The sequence below is a fragment of the Saccopteryx bilineata genome, chromosome 11 (genome assembly GCF_036850765.1).
Source record: "Saccopteryx bilineata isolate mSacBil1 chromosome 11, mSacBil1_pri_phased_curated, whole genome shotgun sequence".
NCBI lineage: Eukaryota > Metazoa > Chordata > Mammalia > Chiroptera > Emballonuridae > Saccopteryx > Saccopteryx bilineata.
The window spans coordinates 7,937,318-7,952,994 of NC_089500.1; the positions used below are offsets into that span (position 1 = coordinate 7,937,318).

General features: G+C 38.7%; 1 protein-coding gene across 3 annotated transcripts in view; it reads left to right on the top strand.

Moving 5' to 3' along the window:
- The window catches only part of CDH19 (cadherin 19), a 57,117-nt gene extending 45,892 nt beyond the window's left edge, over window positions 1–11,225 (top strand). For all 3 annotated transcript variants that reach the window (XM_066247097.1, XM_066247099.1, XM_066247098.1), the window contains 5 exons: window positions 538–659; window positions 6,213–6,334; window positions 8,071–8,188; window positions 9,582–9,833; window positions 10,563–11,225. In XM_066247097.1, the coding sequence (XP_066103194.1) occupies window positions 538–659; window positions 6,213–6,334; window positions 8,071–8,188; window positions 9,582–9,833; window positions 10,563–11,053 (1,105 nt within the window). In that variant the 3' untranslated portion in view covers window positions 11,054–11,225. The remainder of the gene's footprint in view (window positions 1–537; window positions 660–6,212; window positions 6,335–8,070; window positions 8,189–9,581; window positions 9,834–10,562) is intronic.
- Window positions 11,226–15,677: the final 4,452 nt, after the last annotated feature.

Here is a 15,677-nt window from a genome sequence, read left to right on the forward strand (position 1 = left end):
TAATTTTTATTATTAATAATTTTCCGGCTGATAAGAATGCTGAGTACTTCGAAGACTCTTTCACTGTGGAGTAGGAGGTCATTTTTGCAAGAGGGAATCTCAGTATTTGGCTTCTTTCCATGTATGATCTAATAGCACATTAGTTCTACTATTGTCATTTCTGCGATATATATAATATATATTATACACATACATATTATACCATTTATTTGCATTGCTTTTTATTTTCTGAAGGACATATTGTCATTCCTTTTTAACCTAGTCACTCACATATTAAAATTCTTTCTCAGGAAAGAGAATGAGTTTGGATTGAGCCTACATAAATTTAAATCTGAAGCCATTTTAGTTTTTTTTTCCTGTCTCTACTGAGTTGAATCTTAAATATATAAATATACCTTTTTGAAAATTGTTCAGAATTTAATTAGCTATGTGCAGCATGTATTTAAAATTTGTCTTAAGTTTTTAAAAGGGTGTTATAGATTATGGTTATGCAGAGAAAAATAAAATTAAGGAACACTTTCTTTTTTTTTGGTTCAGGTATTCTATTACCAGAAGCAAAGTGTTCCATATCAATGACAATGGCACTATCATCACAACTAACCCTCTCGATCGAGAGGTTAGTGCTTGGTACAACTTAAGCGTTATAGCCAGAGAAAAAGGTAAGTACTCATTCGGGAGCCACATATCGGTTTACCATACTTTTTAAAATATTCAGTTCCCTCTGAACATAGGGACAAAAAACTGCCTTAAAATGTTATTGGAATTAGGCCCTGGCAGGTTGGCTCAGTGGTAGAGCGTCGGCCTCGCATGTGGAAGTCCAGGTTTGATTCTCGGTCAGGGCACACAGGAGAAGCGCCCATCTGCTTCTCCACCCTTGCCCCTCTCCTTCCTCTCTGTCTCTCTCTTCCCCTCCCGCAGCCAAAGCTCCATTGGAGCAGAGTTGGCCAGGGCACTGAGGTCGGCTCCATGGCCTCTGCCTCAGGCACTAGAATGGCTCCAGTTGCAATGGAGAAAGGCTCCAGATGGGCAGAGCATCGCCCCCTAGTGGGCATGCCAGGTGGATCCCGGTCAGGCACATGCGGGAGTCTGTCTGCCTCCTGCTTCTAACTTTGGAAAAATACACACAAAAAAATTATTGGAATTAGAGTTAACTCGTATTTTATGTGTCAATTCATACATGTGTATTTTATTTTATTATTTTAAATTAACAGTGTCTGATCATTCCTATTACCACTTATAAATTGTTTTACTATTTAATTTTCAGTAGTAATATAAAAGAAACACTTAAATAATGGAAAACAAATCATCCCATCAAAGTGCTATAAAAGCACCTGCTGTATGTGGTAACTACCTAGAATGTTGCAACATAACAGTTATGTTGATACAGGAATGAGATGCTGCCCCGTAGCATGTTTTATCAGCAAATGAAGTTCACTGTGCTTAGTCTCTGTCCTGGAAAACTTCCCAAATGAAGCGACAAGCTATTTATCAGTATGTCAGCTAAGTTAATAAAACAACTATTTTAAAATGAATCTGTGAAGATATAGATCTGTTTTATGTAGTCATGTCAAAGGTTTATTTGAACTTAATTTTATGCAGAATTTTACAGAAGAAAAATAAAAACTTTAAATGAATTTCTGACTAATTTTTCTTATATTTATTTGTACCTGGAGTACTTTTTTCCAGTGTACATATTTATGTAAAAAGTTGTTCTATGGTGATATATTTTATGCTTAAACCATTAAAAGGTCTGTCTTAAATTTTGAATCATTCCATCTTGAAATTTCTAGGCAGATATAGACCATTGCAAGTATGTTCTCAAGAGAAAAAATTACTAGCCTTTAAGTAGGAGGACTTTACATCACATGTCACACATAGTTCATTTTAAATATACTAAATAGTTTGAGTGACCATTTCTATTTGCTAATTGACTTCATCCAAATGAAAACTAAACTTTTGGCCCCAGCCAGTGGCACAATGGATAGAACGGTGACCCAGCATATGAACATCTGGGGTTAAATCCCTGGTCAGGGTACACAGGAGAAGTGACAATCTGCTTCCCCCTTTCCTATCCTTTTTCTCTCCCTTTTCCCCTCCCACAACCAGTAGCTTGATTGGTTTGAGTGTAGCCCCAGGTACTGAGGATAGCTTTGCTGGTCTGAGCACATCAGCCTCAGGCACTAAAAATAGCTCAATACTCTAGCATCGTCCCCAGATGGGTTTACTGAGTGGATCTCATTTGAGGTGTTTGTGGGAGTCTGACTTGCTACCTCCCTCCTCTTACCTAAAAAAAAGAAAAAGAAAGAAAAAGAAAAGAAAACTAAACTTTTTATTCTTTTATTACATGTGGTAGCTTTTCAACAAGGACAAGGCTCACAGAAACTGGAAAAGGGGGTAATTCCACCTTGGTGATTATACTGCAAAGAGTTGGCTCCCAATAGTTGAGAAAGATGAACCTGGTTGTAAAATTGGAAAGAGGTTTATTTAACGTGTAAAATGTTTACATACATTTCAAAAAAACAGAGAAATAACTAACAATTACAAGTTTTCTCAGGTAAATGTTCTAACAGGAAGGAAGAATAGTCTTTTCCCTTACTTTCAACAAAGAGAATTGTCTTTTTTAAAAAAATAAAAAGTGCCTTTGCATTAGAAGTTACAGTTGTAACTATAATGCCTTTACATGAACTAAAAAGCGTATGTTATAAATAAAAACATTAAGAGAAACAAAGAAACCTCCCTCTTTAATTCTATGTACCATTTCACAGCATCTTTAAATTAAAAAAGGAAGATTTAAAATAATGTTTTATACATATAGAATATAATATATTGCAACTTGCTTTTTATCATTTCACAAAATATCATGTATATCACTTCTGGTTAGTAGATATAGACAGAATATTTGGTATTTATTGCTTATTTGCTATGTAACCTTCTAAATGCTTTATATATATTAATTTATTTAATAACAGGCCTTTATAGCAGTTCTATAAGTAGTTACTAATATCATTTTGATTTTACAGAGAATCAGCTGAAACAAACAATGGTTAAGCATTTTTCTCAAGATTAGAACCAAGTTTATAATACCTTTTTAAAGCTCATGATATTAATATATTTGTTACATTGACTCATACATTGTTAATAAAGACATGGAATTTCATAGTATGGTTGTACTTTATCTGGCCTGTTCCCTTTTGACATACATTTGGGTTAGTTGGGTGCCATGCAGACAGTTCTGGAATAGATACATTGAATCTTAAAGTCTTATATACTGGTGCTCAGGCAGGACGGTAAGAAGCTAGGGAAATTCTTTTGCAAGGGGAATGGGACACTGAGACAGGTAGTTAAACAGCCAACCCATTTATAGCCAGATAAGAAAACATAGGTCTTATCTTCCCTAACCCAGTACACTTAGGAGCATGTGGTTTACACACTCCAACCAGGCATCCCCAAACTACAGCCCGCGGGCCGCATGCAGCCCCCTAAGGCCATTTATCCGGCCCCCTGCCGCACTTCTGGAAGGGGCACCTTTTTCATTGGTGGTCGGTGAGAGGAGCACTGTATGTGGCGGCCCTCCAGCGGTCTGAGGGACAATGAACTGGCCCCCTGTGTAAAAAGTTTGGGGACCCCTGCGGCCTCAGTCCTGGTCCCTCCTAGGAGACATTCTTTGAAAGGGAAGCTGACCAGAGAATGACCCTGACCCCTTTATATGCTCGTTTTGATGGACGAGCTTTTTAAAGGCACACTGGAAAGCAAACGATATTCTGTTGAAGACCTCTCCTGAGACCACGCCTAAAATTCCCACCTTTAGAAAGCAGGTAAAAACCCTTAAGACAAAGGACACAGGGTGGCTCAGTGGATAAAGTGTTAACCATCACGCCAGAGGTTGTGGGTTTCATCCAGGTCAGAGCAAGTACAGGAAGCAGTCAATGAGTTCACAACTAAATGAAACACCAAGTGAAAAATGAATTGATGTTTTTCTCTCTCCTTCCTTCCCTCCCTCTTTCCTCTCTCTCTTTTTCTCTCTCCCTCAAATCAATGGAAAGATTAAAAAACAAACCAATGAACAAACAAAAACAGAGGAACTAGTGCACGATCTCTCTCTTGAACGTGCTTTCCCCTTCCTTTCTTCAGGTGCGTATCTTTGCTTTCTTTCTCTATGCTCTGAAGGTTCTCAGGAGACTTGCCACGAGAGGACAAAGGACAGAAGCAGCTCATCCGCGGCCCATCCCCCATCTATCTACGAGGGCCCTTCTTTTGCCTTTGACCTGTTCCCTGAATCCACACATGCGAGCTGGTTCACGCTGCCTCTGTGACTTCCTTCCCGAAGGGTTAGGGAAGGCACCGCTAGCCTCGACTCACCCTCCTAGGTCCAAAGGGCCAAGCTGGGTGTAATTTGACTGTCACTCTCTGGTGCCAGCTTAGGCTCTAGAAAAGGTATTGTTATTCTCCATTATTTCTCAGCACTCCAATTACTGGCTCTGATTTTCATGTTTAACATCAATTACGAGGACTGAGTAAATCATTCTCCTCACTTCTGGTGAGAAAGAGCCTTTGGGAATATTCTGATACTGCAGCATCTCCCCACTGTGGTCTGTTTCGCCTCACAGGTCATTTGACAATATCTCAGGACAAATCTGATTATCACAACTAGTGTGAAGAGAGACCAAAAAATGCTGCAAAGCATCCTACAATGCATAGCTAATGGCTCAAAACAAAGAATTTTTTTGTGTAAGATATCAACAGTGCCAAGGTTAAGAAACCCTGGTATGAATCATTTGAATTTTTTTTCATTGATAAATTTGTGGTTTGTTCATACTTCTACAGAATTATCTTTTTGGGGGGGGGGGGGATTTCTCCGAAGCTAGAAACGGGGAGAGACAGTCAGACAGACTCCCGCATGCGCCCGACCGGGATCCACCTGGCACGCCCACCAGGGGCGACGCTCTGCCCCTCCGGCCGTCGCTCTGTTGCGACCAGAGCCACTCTAGCGCCTGGGGCAGAGGCCAAGGAGCCATCCCCAGCACCCGGGCCATCTTTGCTCCAATGGATCCTCGGCTGCGGGAGGGGAAGAGAGAGACAGAGAGGAAGGAGAGGGGGAGGGTTGGAGAAGCAGTTGGGCGCTTCTCCTGTGTGCCCTGGCCGGGAATCCAACCCGGGACTTCTGCACGCCAGGCTGACGCTCTACCACTGAGCCAACGGCCAGGGCCAGAATTATCTTTTTCGTATCATTTTTCAAGATTTAAACATGAAAGCTATTAATATTTCATCTTGTAATTCTGACACTTTTCCATATTACTGTTGCTTTGTTGTTGTTTTGGTTTTTTTACATTTTTTCTTTGCCATTTAAAAATATATTAAATCATATCTTTCTGTCCTTCATGGTCTTGTATTTCTTGCCTCACTTAAGAAGATCCTCCTGACTCAGTGTGTATATAAAAATTTTCTTAGATATTATTTTAATTACCTTATTTTACCATGTATTTACATCATTATTTTATATCCTTTGTTTGTTTGTTTGTTTGTTTGTTTTTTAAAACTACACTGGACCTTGGCCATGTAACTCAGTTGGTTGGAGCTTCGTTCTGATATGCCAAAGTTGTGAGTTCCATCCCCATTTCAGGCACATATAAGAATCAACCCGTGAATGCATAAGTAAATGGAAAAACAAGTTGGTCTCTCTCTCTCTCTCTCTCTCTCTCCCTTCTTCTCTCACTAAAACTAATCAAAAAGTTAAAAAATAAAATGCATTGACTGAAGCCATCATTAAGATTACTGGTTATTGTCTTCTTACTGCCTTTTCCTCTTCAGCTATGGACCTTAAGCAAGTTATTTCACTAATTTATGAAACTAAATGGTTTCTCAGTGTTTGTATAAGTAAAGCTGGGAGGATAATAATAATAATATATATATACATATTCATCAGGATTAGATGCATTAATGCAAATATGCTAAATATTTTCTGGGTTTTAGGATGATGTTTGTGTAACTATCTTCTTTACTGCTTTTTCCCATTAGCTCCTACATCTGTGGCCGGTACAGGGCACTTGATAAATATCAGTTGAGTTGAATGTGTTGAGAACATTCTTTTCTAAGCTGTATTGTTGATAAATATATGATTTATATAGAGAGCATGTCCTCGGATAGCTTTTATTCAATTGAAATTATTTCTCCTAAAAACAGCATTAACATTATTTTTATTCTGTTTATTGCAGAGAATGTTGAACAAATTTCTGCAGTTCCTGTGTTTGTACAAGTTCTTAATATTAATGATCATGCTCCTGAATTCTCTGAACACTATGAGACTTACGTTTGTGAAAATGCAGGCTATGGTCAGGTAAGAACTCATAATAAGTTGCTGACATATTAATTACATGTTTTATGTTGCGTTCTGCATAAGCTGTCTATTTTTTATCTTTAATAACATGTCACACTTCGACAGTGTTTCTGTGCAATGTCAAGTGTACACAGACATCTTATGGCTCATTTAGAATCTCTTAAGAAGGAACCTGGCCCCATGTTAAGAACTTGGATGACACTACTCTTAACTATTACTATTAATATTAACAAAATTATGTTAAACAAAGGCCAATTCTTCCCATTTACTCATTTAATACTATTTTATATTTACTAAATCCTTATAAAACAGAAACCGTAAAGATGTATCTTTTTTAATTTATTAATTTTAATGCAGTGACATTGATAAATCAGGGTACATATGTTTAGAGAAAACATCTCCAGATTATTTTGACATTTGGTTTTGTTGCATACCCCTCACCCAAAGTCAAATTGTCTTCTGTCACCTTCTATCTAGTTTTTTTGGTGCCCCTCCCCTCCCCCACCCCTCTCTCTCTTTCTCCCCCCCCCCAATACCATCACATTCTTGTCCATGTCTCTGAGTTTCATTTTTATGTCCCTTCTATGTCTGGAATCATATAGTTCTTAGTTTTTTCTGATATACTTATTTCACTCAGTATAATGTTATCAAGGTCCATCTATGTTATTGTAAATGATCCGATGTCATCATTTCTTATGGCTGAGTAGTATTCCATAGTATATATGTACCAAAGCTTTTTAATCCACTCCTCCTCTGACGGACACTTGGGCTGTTTTCAGATCTTCGCTATTGTGAACAATGCTGCTATAAACATGGGGGTGCATTTCTCCTTTTGGAACAGTTCTATGGTGTTCTTAGGGTATATTCCCAAAAGATGTATCTTTTTTAAATGACTCATAGCAAAACAAAAGACAAAATTAAACACCTACGTACCACGTAAACTCAAACACAAGAAAGTTATCAAGCATATGACTGTAAAGATCATAGGCAAATTATAATTAAACATGATTTCTGAAAGTACTAAAATGTAATAACTCAAGATTAGTGTGTTTAGCAGTATAAACACACTATTAACTCGAATAATCAATTTATGTAATTTCCAGAATTGAAAGAAGATAATTAAGTGAGGACCGATTTGTTCATAGCTGCATTGCTTCACTTTTTGTGATCTAAATTAGAGGGATTTATCTGATGTGGAACACATCTTCTGTCATTTCCTTGGGTCAAAGAAAATCATGTACATTGCTCCTAAGCTTTACATGCATTATTTCCTTAAGTCAATTTTAAAAACATGACCTTAGCAAATACTTTAGTAAGACAATAATTTCACTGCAGTTATGATCTCAATATAAATAGGGAATATATAATTGCAGCAAATTGTACTGGCTGGAATGCAGGTGGGGAAGGGAGAGTGGGAGAGGGAAAGGAGAAATCTGGGAGGAAGGATGGGAGGTAGTTTTGACAGATAGCTGCAGTGTTTTGAGAGCTTCTAACAAGCTCAGCCTCAGGAAACCATCTGCCCCATCAACAAAAATGAATTTATTATGTAATATCAAAACATTCTTTTGAACTGGGGAGTAATATGTTTTTAACCTGAGAAAATACATTAAAATCTTCATCAATTAGATAGTTATCCTCTGCAATGTCCATAAAGATTTTGGTCAAGGAATTTTAATTAAAAAGCAAAGAACAACACCACCAACAGTGACCTTTTTCCTTTTTCTATTTTTTTCTAGATCATTCAGACCATCAGTGCGGTGGATAGAGATGAATCCATAGACGGTCACTATTTTTATTTTAACTTATCTGTGGAAGACACAGAGAACTCGAGTTTTACAATCATAGATAATCAAGGTAATTCCACTCACTCTTGATGGCTTTTGATCCATTCTTCTAGCAGCATGGTTGATTTTAAGCAAACTTATAGCATTGCTTTTAGCTCTGTTACTGAAACATGATAATGTTGCATTAGAGAGCAAAAAAAGGAGAAATGAAAATGGGAAGCAAAACCCAGAGTCAAGTTCTGAAAATATAAACCCCATTTTCTACTGGATTTCTTGAAATTAGAAGCACTTTTTCAAGTCATCAGTGGCTGTAAGTCCTTGTAAAGTCTGAATGACCCTACAGACATAATGGTGGTTCTGACATAATGGTCCCTTTCTTTTCTCATGTCACTCAAACTTCAGTCTCTGTGCAGGGAAGAAAGTGATACATTCTTAACTTATAGTCATGTTATCTCAATTAATTCAAAGCTATTTGGTGTCAATAATTATAACTATCACTATATGAAATTGGTTTAAAATTATTTTTTCTTCAAAATGAAATGTTTATATCAATATCCTTTAGACAAATGGTCTAAAGGATTTCAGATAGACAGAATTTCTTTTTCTTCCATTTAGAAACAATTAACTTTATAGAAACCCACTCTTTTTTTTTCTCTTCCACATCAGTAAAGTTGGAAATGGAATCCCATCACTGACAAGTATCGATACATTATATGGACGTCTGTTTTAATTCTACTTTATATCCCAAAGATATGTATCATCATTGGATTTATTACTCAGCGTCTGTAACCAAATACCTGCAGCTGTCCTTTGGGATGACACAAAAGCATTTAATAATTAATGTAGGGGAGACCTTTTGCTGAAATAATAAATGCAGACATGTTCTTCCCTTGTCAAATTCCCCCGTGAAGGGAACTCAAATAGATTTAGAATAAAAACTTAAATATCAATATAAGAAATGAGTTGTAACTTAGATTTGTTTATATTCATACAAAACAAAGTACTGAGGCAAAATAAAGATACTGAAACAAAGAAAATAATTGATTCAGTTTAATGTTTGTGCTTACAATTAAACTGTATATTGGAAAAATGTAAATTCTCTCACCTGTTATATCAGTCTAGTAACTAGAATCAAAAGGGTTTCATAGTCTTCAAAAGCAAGATGGAGAATTTGTTTTGAAAAGATGATTTGAGAAAAATCATATGTAGGCATGCATTTCAATAAAATTTCATTTGTTTGTGTTTTATAATTTGTCTTCTAAAGTTTGTCTGATTGCTACAGAAAATATTTTGGTGGGTGGAAATCCCAAAACAACAAAAGAGGAAAACAGTACTGAGGCATAAGAAATTGAACTGTAAAAAGTTATTTAGATTATCTCTATACTAATGCCTGCAATACGTATACCAGGTATGAATTTCTAACGTACTTTTGAAAAACTTATGCACATGTGTTTTTCTTTTAGATAACACAGCTGTAATTTTGACTAACAGAACTGGTTTTAGCCTTCAAGAAGAGCCTGTCTTCTACATATCCATCTTAATTGCCGACAGTGGAATCCCATCACTGACAAGTACCAACACTCTTACCATTCGCGTCTGTGACTGTGGTGACAAGGGCAGTACGGAGACCTGCAGTAACAAGGATTTTATGCTCCCCTTGGGACTCAGGAATGAGATCGTTATTGCTATTCTGATATGTGTTGTGATAATATTTGGTAAGTAGTGCTGAACTGAATGTACCTTCATTTCTTGAAAATAACATGGTAAATAGGGAAAATAAAAAATTTTATCAGTGATATAGTGTGGCTTTGTGCATATGTTTTTAATTCCTCTTGTGAATGTATTATAAATCTTAAATCAAGTGGAATAATTCTTAAGAAATAGTGAATATACACTTCTGGGTGAAAATCAACGATCCTTGAGTTCTATGGGTGCATGAATATGTGTGTGCACATCTGTTTAAGAATGGTTATGACCCATTACACATGTAACATATAGTTATATAAAAACTAGCAGTAATAAAGGTGAGCTTCTGTTGAGTGATTATTATACGCCAGGAGAGTGTCTTAAGTGCTTTTTATAAATGTTGCAATTTGACCCTCACAATAACCCTTAGGAAGTAGTCACCATTATCACCTGTGCTGAACAGCTGAGAGTGAAACTCAAAGAATTCTGTGCTTTACAAAGAGTTCCCAGCACCTAAATGATGCTTTGAGATTCCAGAACCATCTGCCCGTTATTCAGTCCTACGCTACATATTCACTAGCCCCTTTGAAGCATTAAGAAGAGAGTTTCATATGGAGGAATGTCCCAAGAGTTTCCTTCAAGTGCTAAACATAAGAGACACAATCTGAAAATAACTCCATTATTTTTGTGCGTGTTGTTGTTGTTAGTGTTTCATTCGCTCACACCGTGTTCATATTTCGGTCTGCTCTCTTTGTCAGGGTTTCTTTTTCTGATCCTGGGGCTGAAACGACGACGAACACGGACGCTGTTTCCCGGGAAGGGGGAGGACTTCCGAGAGAACATCGTCCACTACGACGACGAGGGCGGCGGGGAGGACGACACGCAGGCCTACGACGTGGCGGAGCTGGGCGGCGGCAGCGTCCTCCGGGGGCGCAGGGCCCGGCCGGCCGGCGCGGCCCAGATCCGCAGCCTGTACCGCCAGTCCCTGCAGGTCGGCCCGGAGAGCGCCATCTTCAGGGAGTTCATCCTGCAGAAGCTCCGGGAGGCCGACTCGGACCCCGGCGCCCCGCCCTTCGACTCGTTCCGGACCTACGCCTTCGAAGGCGCGGGGTCCCCGGCCGCGTCCCTGAGCTCGCTGGGGTCCGCAGACTCCGACCGGGACGAGGACTTTGATGACCTGCATGCACTGGGACCTCGCTTTGAGAGACTGGCGTGCGTGTTTGGTTCTGCTGTGCAGGCGAATAACTAGGGCTTGGGGAGGGGCAGGGGTGTTGGGGTGAAAAAGGTGAAGGGAATAAACAAACAAAACAAAGACAAAATAACCCAAAACCAACAGTATAGAGATTGCCATGGGGCGATGAGAGGGGTCAAGAGCGGAAAGCGAGCGGATCTGGGGTGGTGAGCGCAACACCCCCCACCCCACCCCCACCCCTGGTACGCAGAGGATGTATTACAAGAGCGCACAGGGTAAGCCTATGTGGTTTAATCAATCCATGTCACCTCAATAAATCCAATTAATTTCTTTTAATACTAATGTGCTTTGAGGCAAACAGGTAGTCTCCTGGTAAAAAGTTGTACTTGCCAGTTCTCGGGAGGGGGGGGGGTAGGGGGGGGTGGAGAGGATAAGACCTGAGTTAGAATGTTTTCAGATTTCCTCGGAGCTGATGCCCACGGATATTTCCAGCCAGCCCCTTGTCACTGAGTGCTAATGTGGACAGAGATGCTGCCAGCCAGCTCCCGGGTGCAAGGCGCCTCCAGCTGCACTGACACGTGCTCCCAGCATCACTTCCAACACCATCCAATACCAGTTCTCCGCATATTTGAATGTTTAATATGGGAAAAGCACTGAACATAGAGTCTCTTAATACTATTTCATGTATGCATTTATTACATCTTACCGAGTAAGAGTAAAGTGTGTATGTGTTTTAAGTGCTTGATACTATACAGAGATCAACTTAAATTCATAGGAGAATCTAAGTAATCAAATAAAACCTGAAAAATCCGTTTTATTTACAGAAATATTTTATTTACATAAATAAGCCAGTTTCTTACTAGGATTCTATGATTCATCCTAGTTTGATATTTTTAAATCTTCGTCAAGACCACACTTTAAAACTGATTTCAGATTTAGACAGCTAATTGCTACATGTCAATTAATCAAAGCTATAGTATAAATTTGGATTATTTTTGATAGTACAGCTTTGTATATAAAAGGGGGATAAATACATTTAGAAGTTTTTCATAAATTGTTTTTATGTTTAACAAAAATGTGTATCATGTCACATACAATGACAAAATTTATATCAACATTTACTCATTAAATTTAAATGTTATGAAATGGTGCAAAGTGTGAAAAAATTTGAGTTAACGTTTATTGCTACTAAAGTGATAGAGGTAAATGAGAGGTGAACTGGATTCAGACTTAAATTAATATTCATTCTAAGTATTATGATCAACTGCCCTGAATCCTATCACTCACGTGAAGAAACATGATAAAATTCTCAGCATTTCCTTTTTTTATTGAGAGCTGAGACTATAACTTATTACTCGGTGTCTTTTTTTATTACAGAATGTAGAATTAGGTGCAGTCGTTACTTTGTCACATTATGATAGATGAACGCTAAGCTGCAGGATGTAAAGCTTTATAATAATATTTGATGATAAAACACGTTCATTTTAATCAACTCTTTAAGAATAATCCTTTTTATTCTACTCAAATCAAGGTGGGATTCAAAATTCATAGTTTACTTTAAACAGAAAGAAAGTGGTGAATACAATGTCCTAAAGTTGGTTTTTATGTTTACATTTTTTATTTATATCACATGAAACTGAGCTGAACCAAGTTTCTCTGCACTTTGAAATGTAAACATCCACATTCTGTAATAGAAGAGTTTCCTCACCCATATCAATCAACAACCGTTATCTTGGCAACAGAGATAGCAGCACTTTACAAAGCCCGCGAATATAAGACTCGAAACACAATAATTTAGGAAGACATAAAAAGCAGACGACAGTAAATAGACAAGTTGTAGTAAATCCTTATGCATTTACTTAGGGAAGAGTAAGAATATTAGAGCAAACAAAATTGTAAGAGTGAAAACTTGCAAATAAAATAGAAATTTATGAGTTCAGACATTTATATTTCTATCACATCATCATCCAAATTGAAGGAGTAAAGTTAGGGAAACTTTTATCATGAAGAATTTTTCCCTGTATTTAAAGAATAATGCCATTCATGTGATTATAGTTGAAGAACTGGAAAGAATGATAACAGATGAAGCAATTTATGGAAAGTAGATGAGGAAGAAGAAATAGAGTGCTGAGGATGCAGAAGGCTCTGTCGTAGATTGAATGCCTTATAAACATCTTTTCCTTTAGGATGACCACCTTATAAAACCACACAGCAATCCTATGTATGAAACCCATCGACCGGGTTTCATGTTTGTGCCAATGGCATAAAGCCGATGTGTTAAAATAAATTATGTTTTAGTACTGAAAAGATTGTCAATCACAGGATGCATAGAAGAGCACACCTGGTTGCACAGCTATTTTCTTGTCTAAAAGGAGTCCTTTCGAACTGCATCCAAAAAATGCTATCTGATTCTATTAGAGAAGTTGTGATATGCTAGAAATTGTACTCAGCAGTATTTCTATAGCTATGTTAACCCTTTCCTGGTCACATGAGTGTTGCAGAAACAACAGCTGTACCCTAAGCTAAAGACATTGACCTTGAGATCTCATCCTTTTCAATTTCAATTGTGGCTCCATCAGTGCAGATGTTTATAAAAACAGCACAGCTTCATATTTGTACCCAAAGTGCTTCCATTCCTCTCTGAGTGAACTCACAGGGTGAGACATGAACCCTAAATTACTGCCAGAAGAAACAGGAGCGTGTGTAGCCCTTTTTAAGAATCAGAGATAATCAGGGGTCATGGATGCTCACTCAGTGCGGGAGCTGGAGCCTTGCAGAGCTGAGTTTGAGTTCATTCCCTTTCCACTGAAAACTGCCTCATCTTTCTGGGTCAGAGTCTGGGATCTGCGACAAGAGATCCAGTCTCCCGCTTCCCCATCATGGTTGGGAAGAGTCTGTCAAACAGCAGCATGATGGGCGACTGATCAAGGCATGGGCTCCATGAACAGAATCCTCGCGAGGCAGGTGCGATTCTGCCGGAACACGCGGGGCGGACTGATCCCAATGGCTTCACAGTACATCAGAAATACAGACTAGTGTCCCGACCGACATGTGGGCACGTGGCTTATCCTGTCCTCACTTTCGTCCGCACTGTCTCTACGCTGGCAATCTCATCCTCGCGACCTGAAACAATCGTCCTTCAAATGTTTCCATGTCAGCCCCTCCCTTCATTCATCTGTGTGGTCCTCTGAGGTTCCCTCGGATGGCCCAAGTGACCCCGGCCCCCACGGTGGCTCTTGCTTGGCCTCCCTTTTCATCAAATCACTTAGCTACCTGCTATTATTACATTATCTAGATTTTACTTTTTATTGTCTTACCCATTAGAATGTAAACCCTAAGTGGGCAGGGAACTGTCTGACTTGTTCACTTTCTCTTGTCTAAAATTGCTACTAGCACACAGTAAATGACCAATAAATATATTTTTTAAATGACTACATGAATGAATCCCAATCAATTCTTGGTTTTGTATAGAAGCTGTATTGACTTTTGTTGAATATTGATATGGAATTAATAAATTTAAAAAAATAGATTACTATTGGGTAGTTCTTCAGTAAAGAATTTTTTAAATCTTTCTAGAACTTATATGAGTTTCCCATTTTAACTTGAATGGACTTATTGATATTATACCTGGAATTAAAAAAAAAAAGGTAATCATGGTATTCTTTCCACTCAGAACAGGTCCTCTGATAAGTGAGGGACAAAGCTGTGTATGAATCAGTTCCCATGAAGTGTGGTGAGGGTGGAAATGTGCAAAGACGAGAATCCCACTTCTCATTTTCTTCCTCATTTCAGAGCACAATGCGTTGTTATGCTTACAGGGTCACTCAAAACCTACCAGGTAAGCTGCATGTTCTTCTATGTGATGTAGATAGGCTACTAAATGCCAGATACACTAACGGGTGGGAGACTGATTTGAGAGATAAATGGAGGAAAGAAACGTGGCATTTTACATTTCCAATTATGTCTATTTATCTGTCATCTATCTATCTATCATCTATCTATCTATCATCTATCATCTATCTATCATCTATCTATCAATCTACCACCCATCTATCCATCTATGTATCATCTATTATTTATCTGTTGTGAAAAACTGATTTTTCTGGAGATGAGACTAGCATCTGAACCACAAAGCAGATTTGGGGGACTTGTTGGAATTTATTGCTGCCTTTTGCTCTTAGCTCTCTGAAGATGGCGGGTTGATTGACTGGTCTGAAATGTCTGGAAAGAGAGAGGGCCGCAGGTAGACAGGATGCAGTTACTTAGCCTCTGACAACCAAAGCTGCAGGAGTTTTCTGTTGGTGAAATGTTTGCAGCTGAGAAATGTTGCACAGGAGGTAGGAGCTGAGAGCGAGCTGAACTTAATTGTCTAAAGAAGATGTCACACAAGCTAGGGAACAATGGGGACCTCAAGGGCTAAACCTGTCTCCCAGGACCCCAGGCCAGTGGCCCCTGATGGAGGGCCCAAAGTTGGACAGTAGGGTGCTTGTTGTGACAGTGGACTCTGCCCGGGAGAAGAGAGCACCAGCCAGGTATATCAGGCCTGGTGTCACTCCTCTTCCTATCTCTCCTGAGACACCAGAGGGCCAGCGGCAGCAATGACACTGGGAGAGGCTGATAGAACCTTACACAGCATGTGAGTTGAAGAGCTTCTGCTACCTGGAAAAGGGGTTTTCAAAAA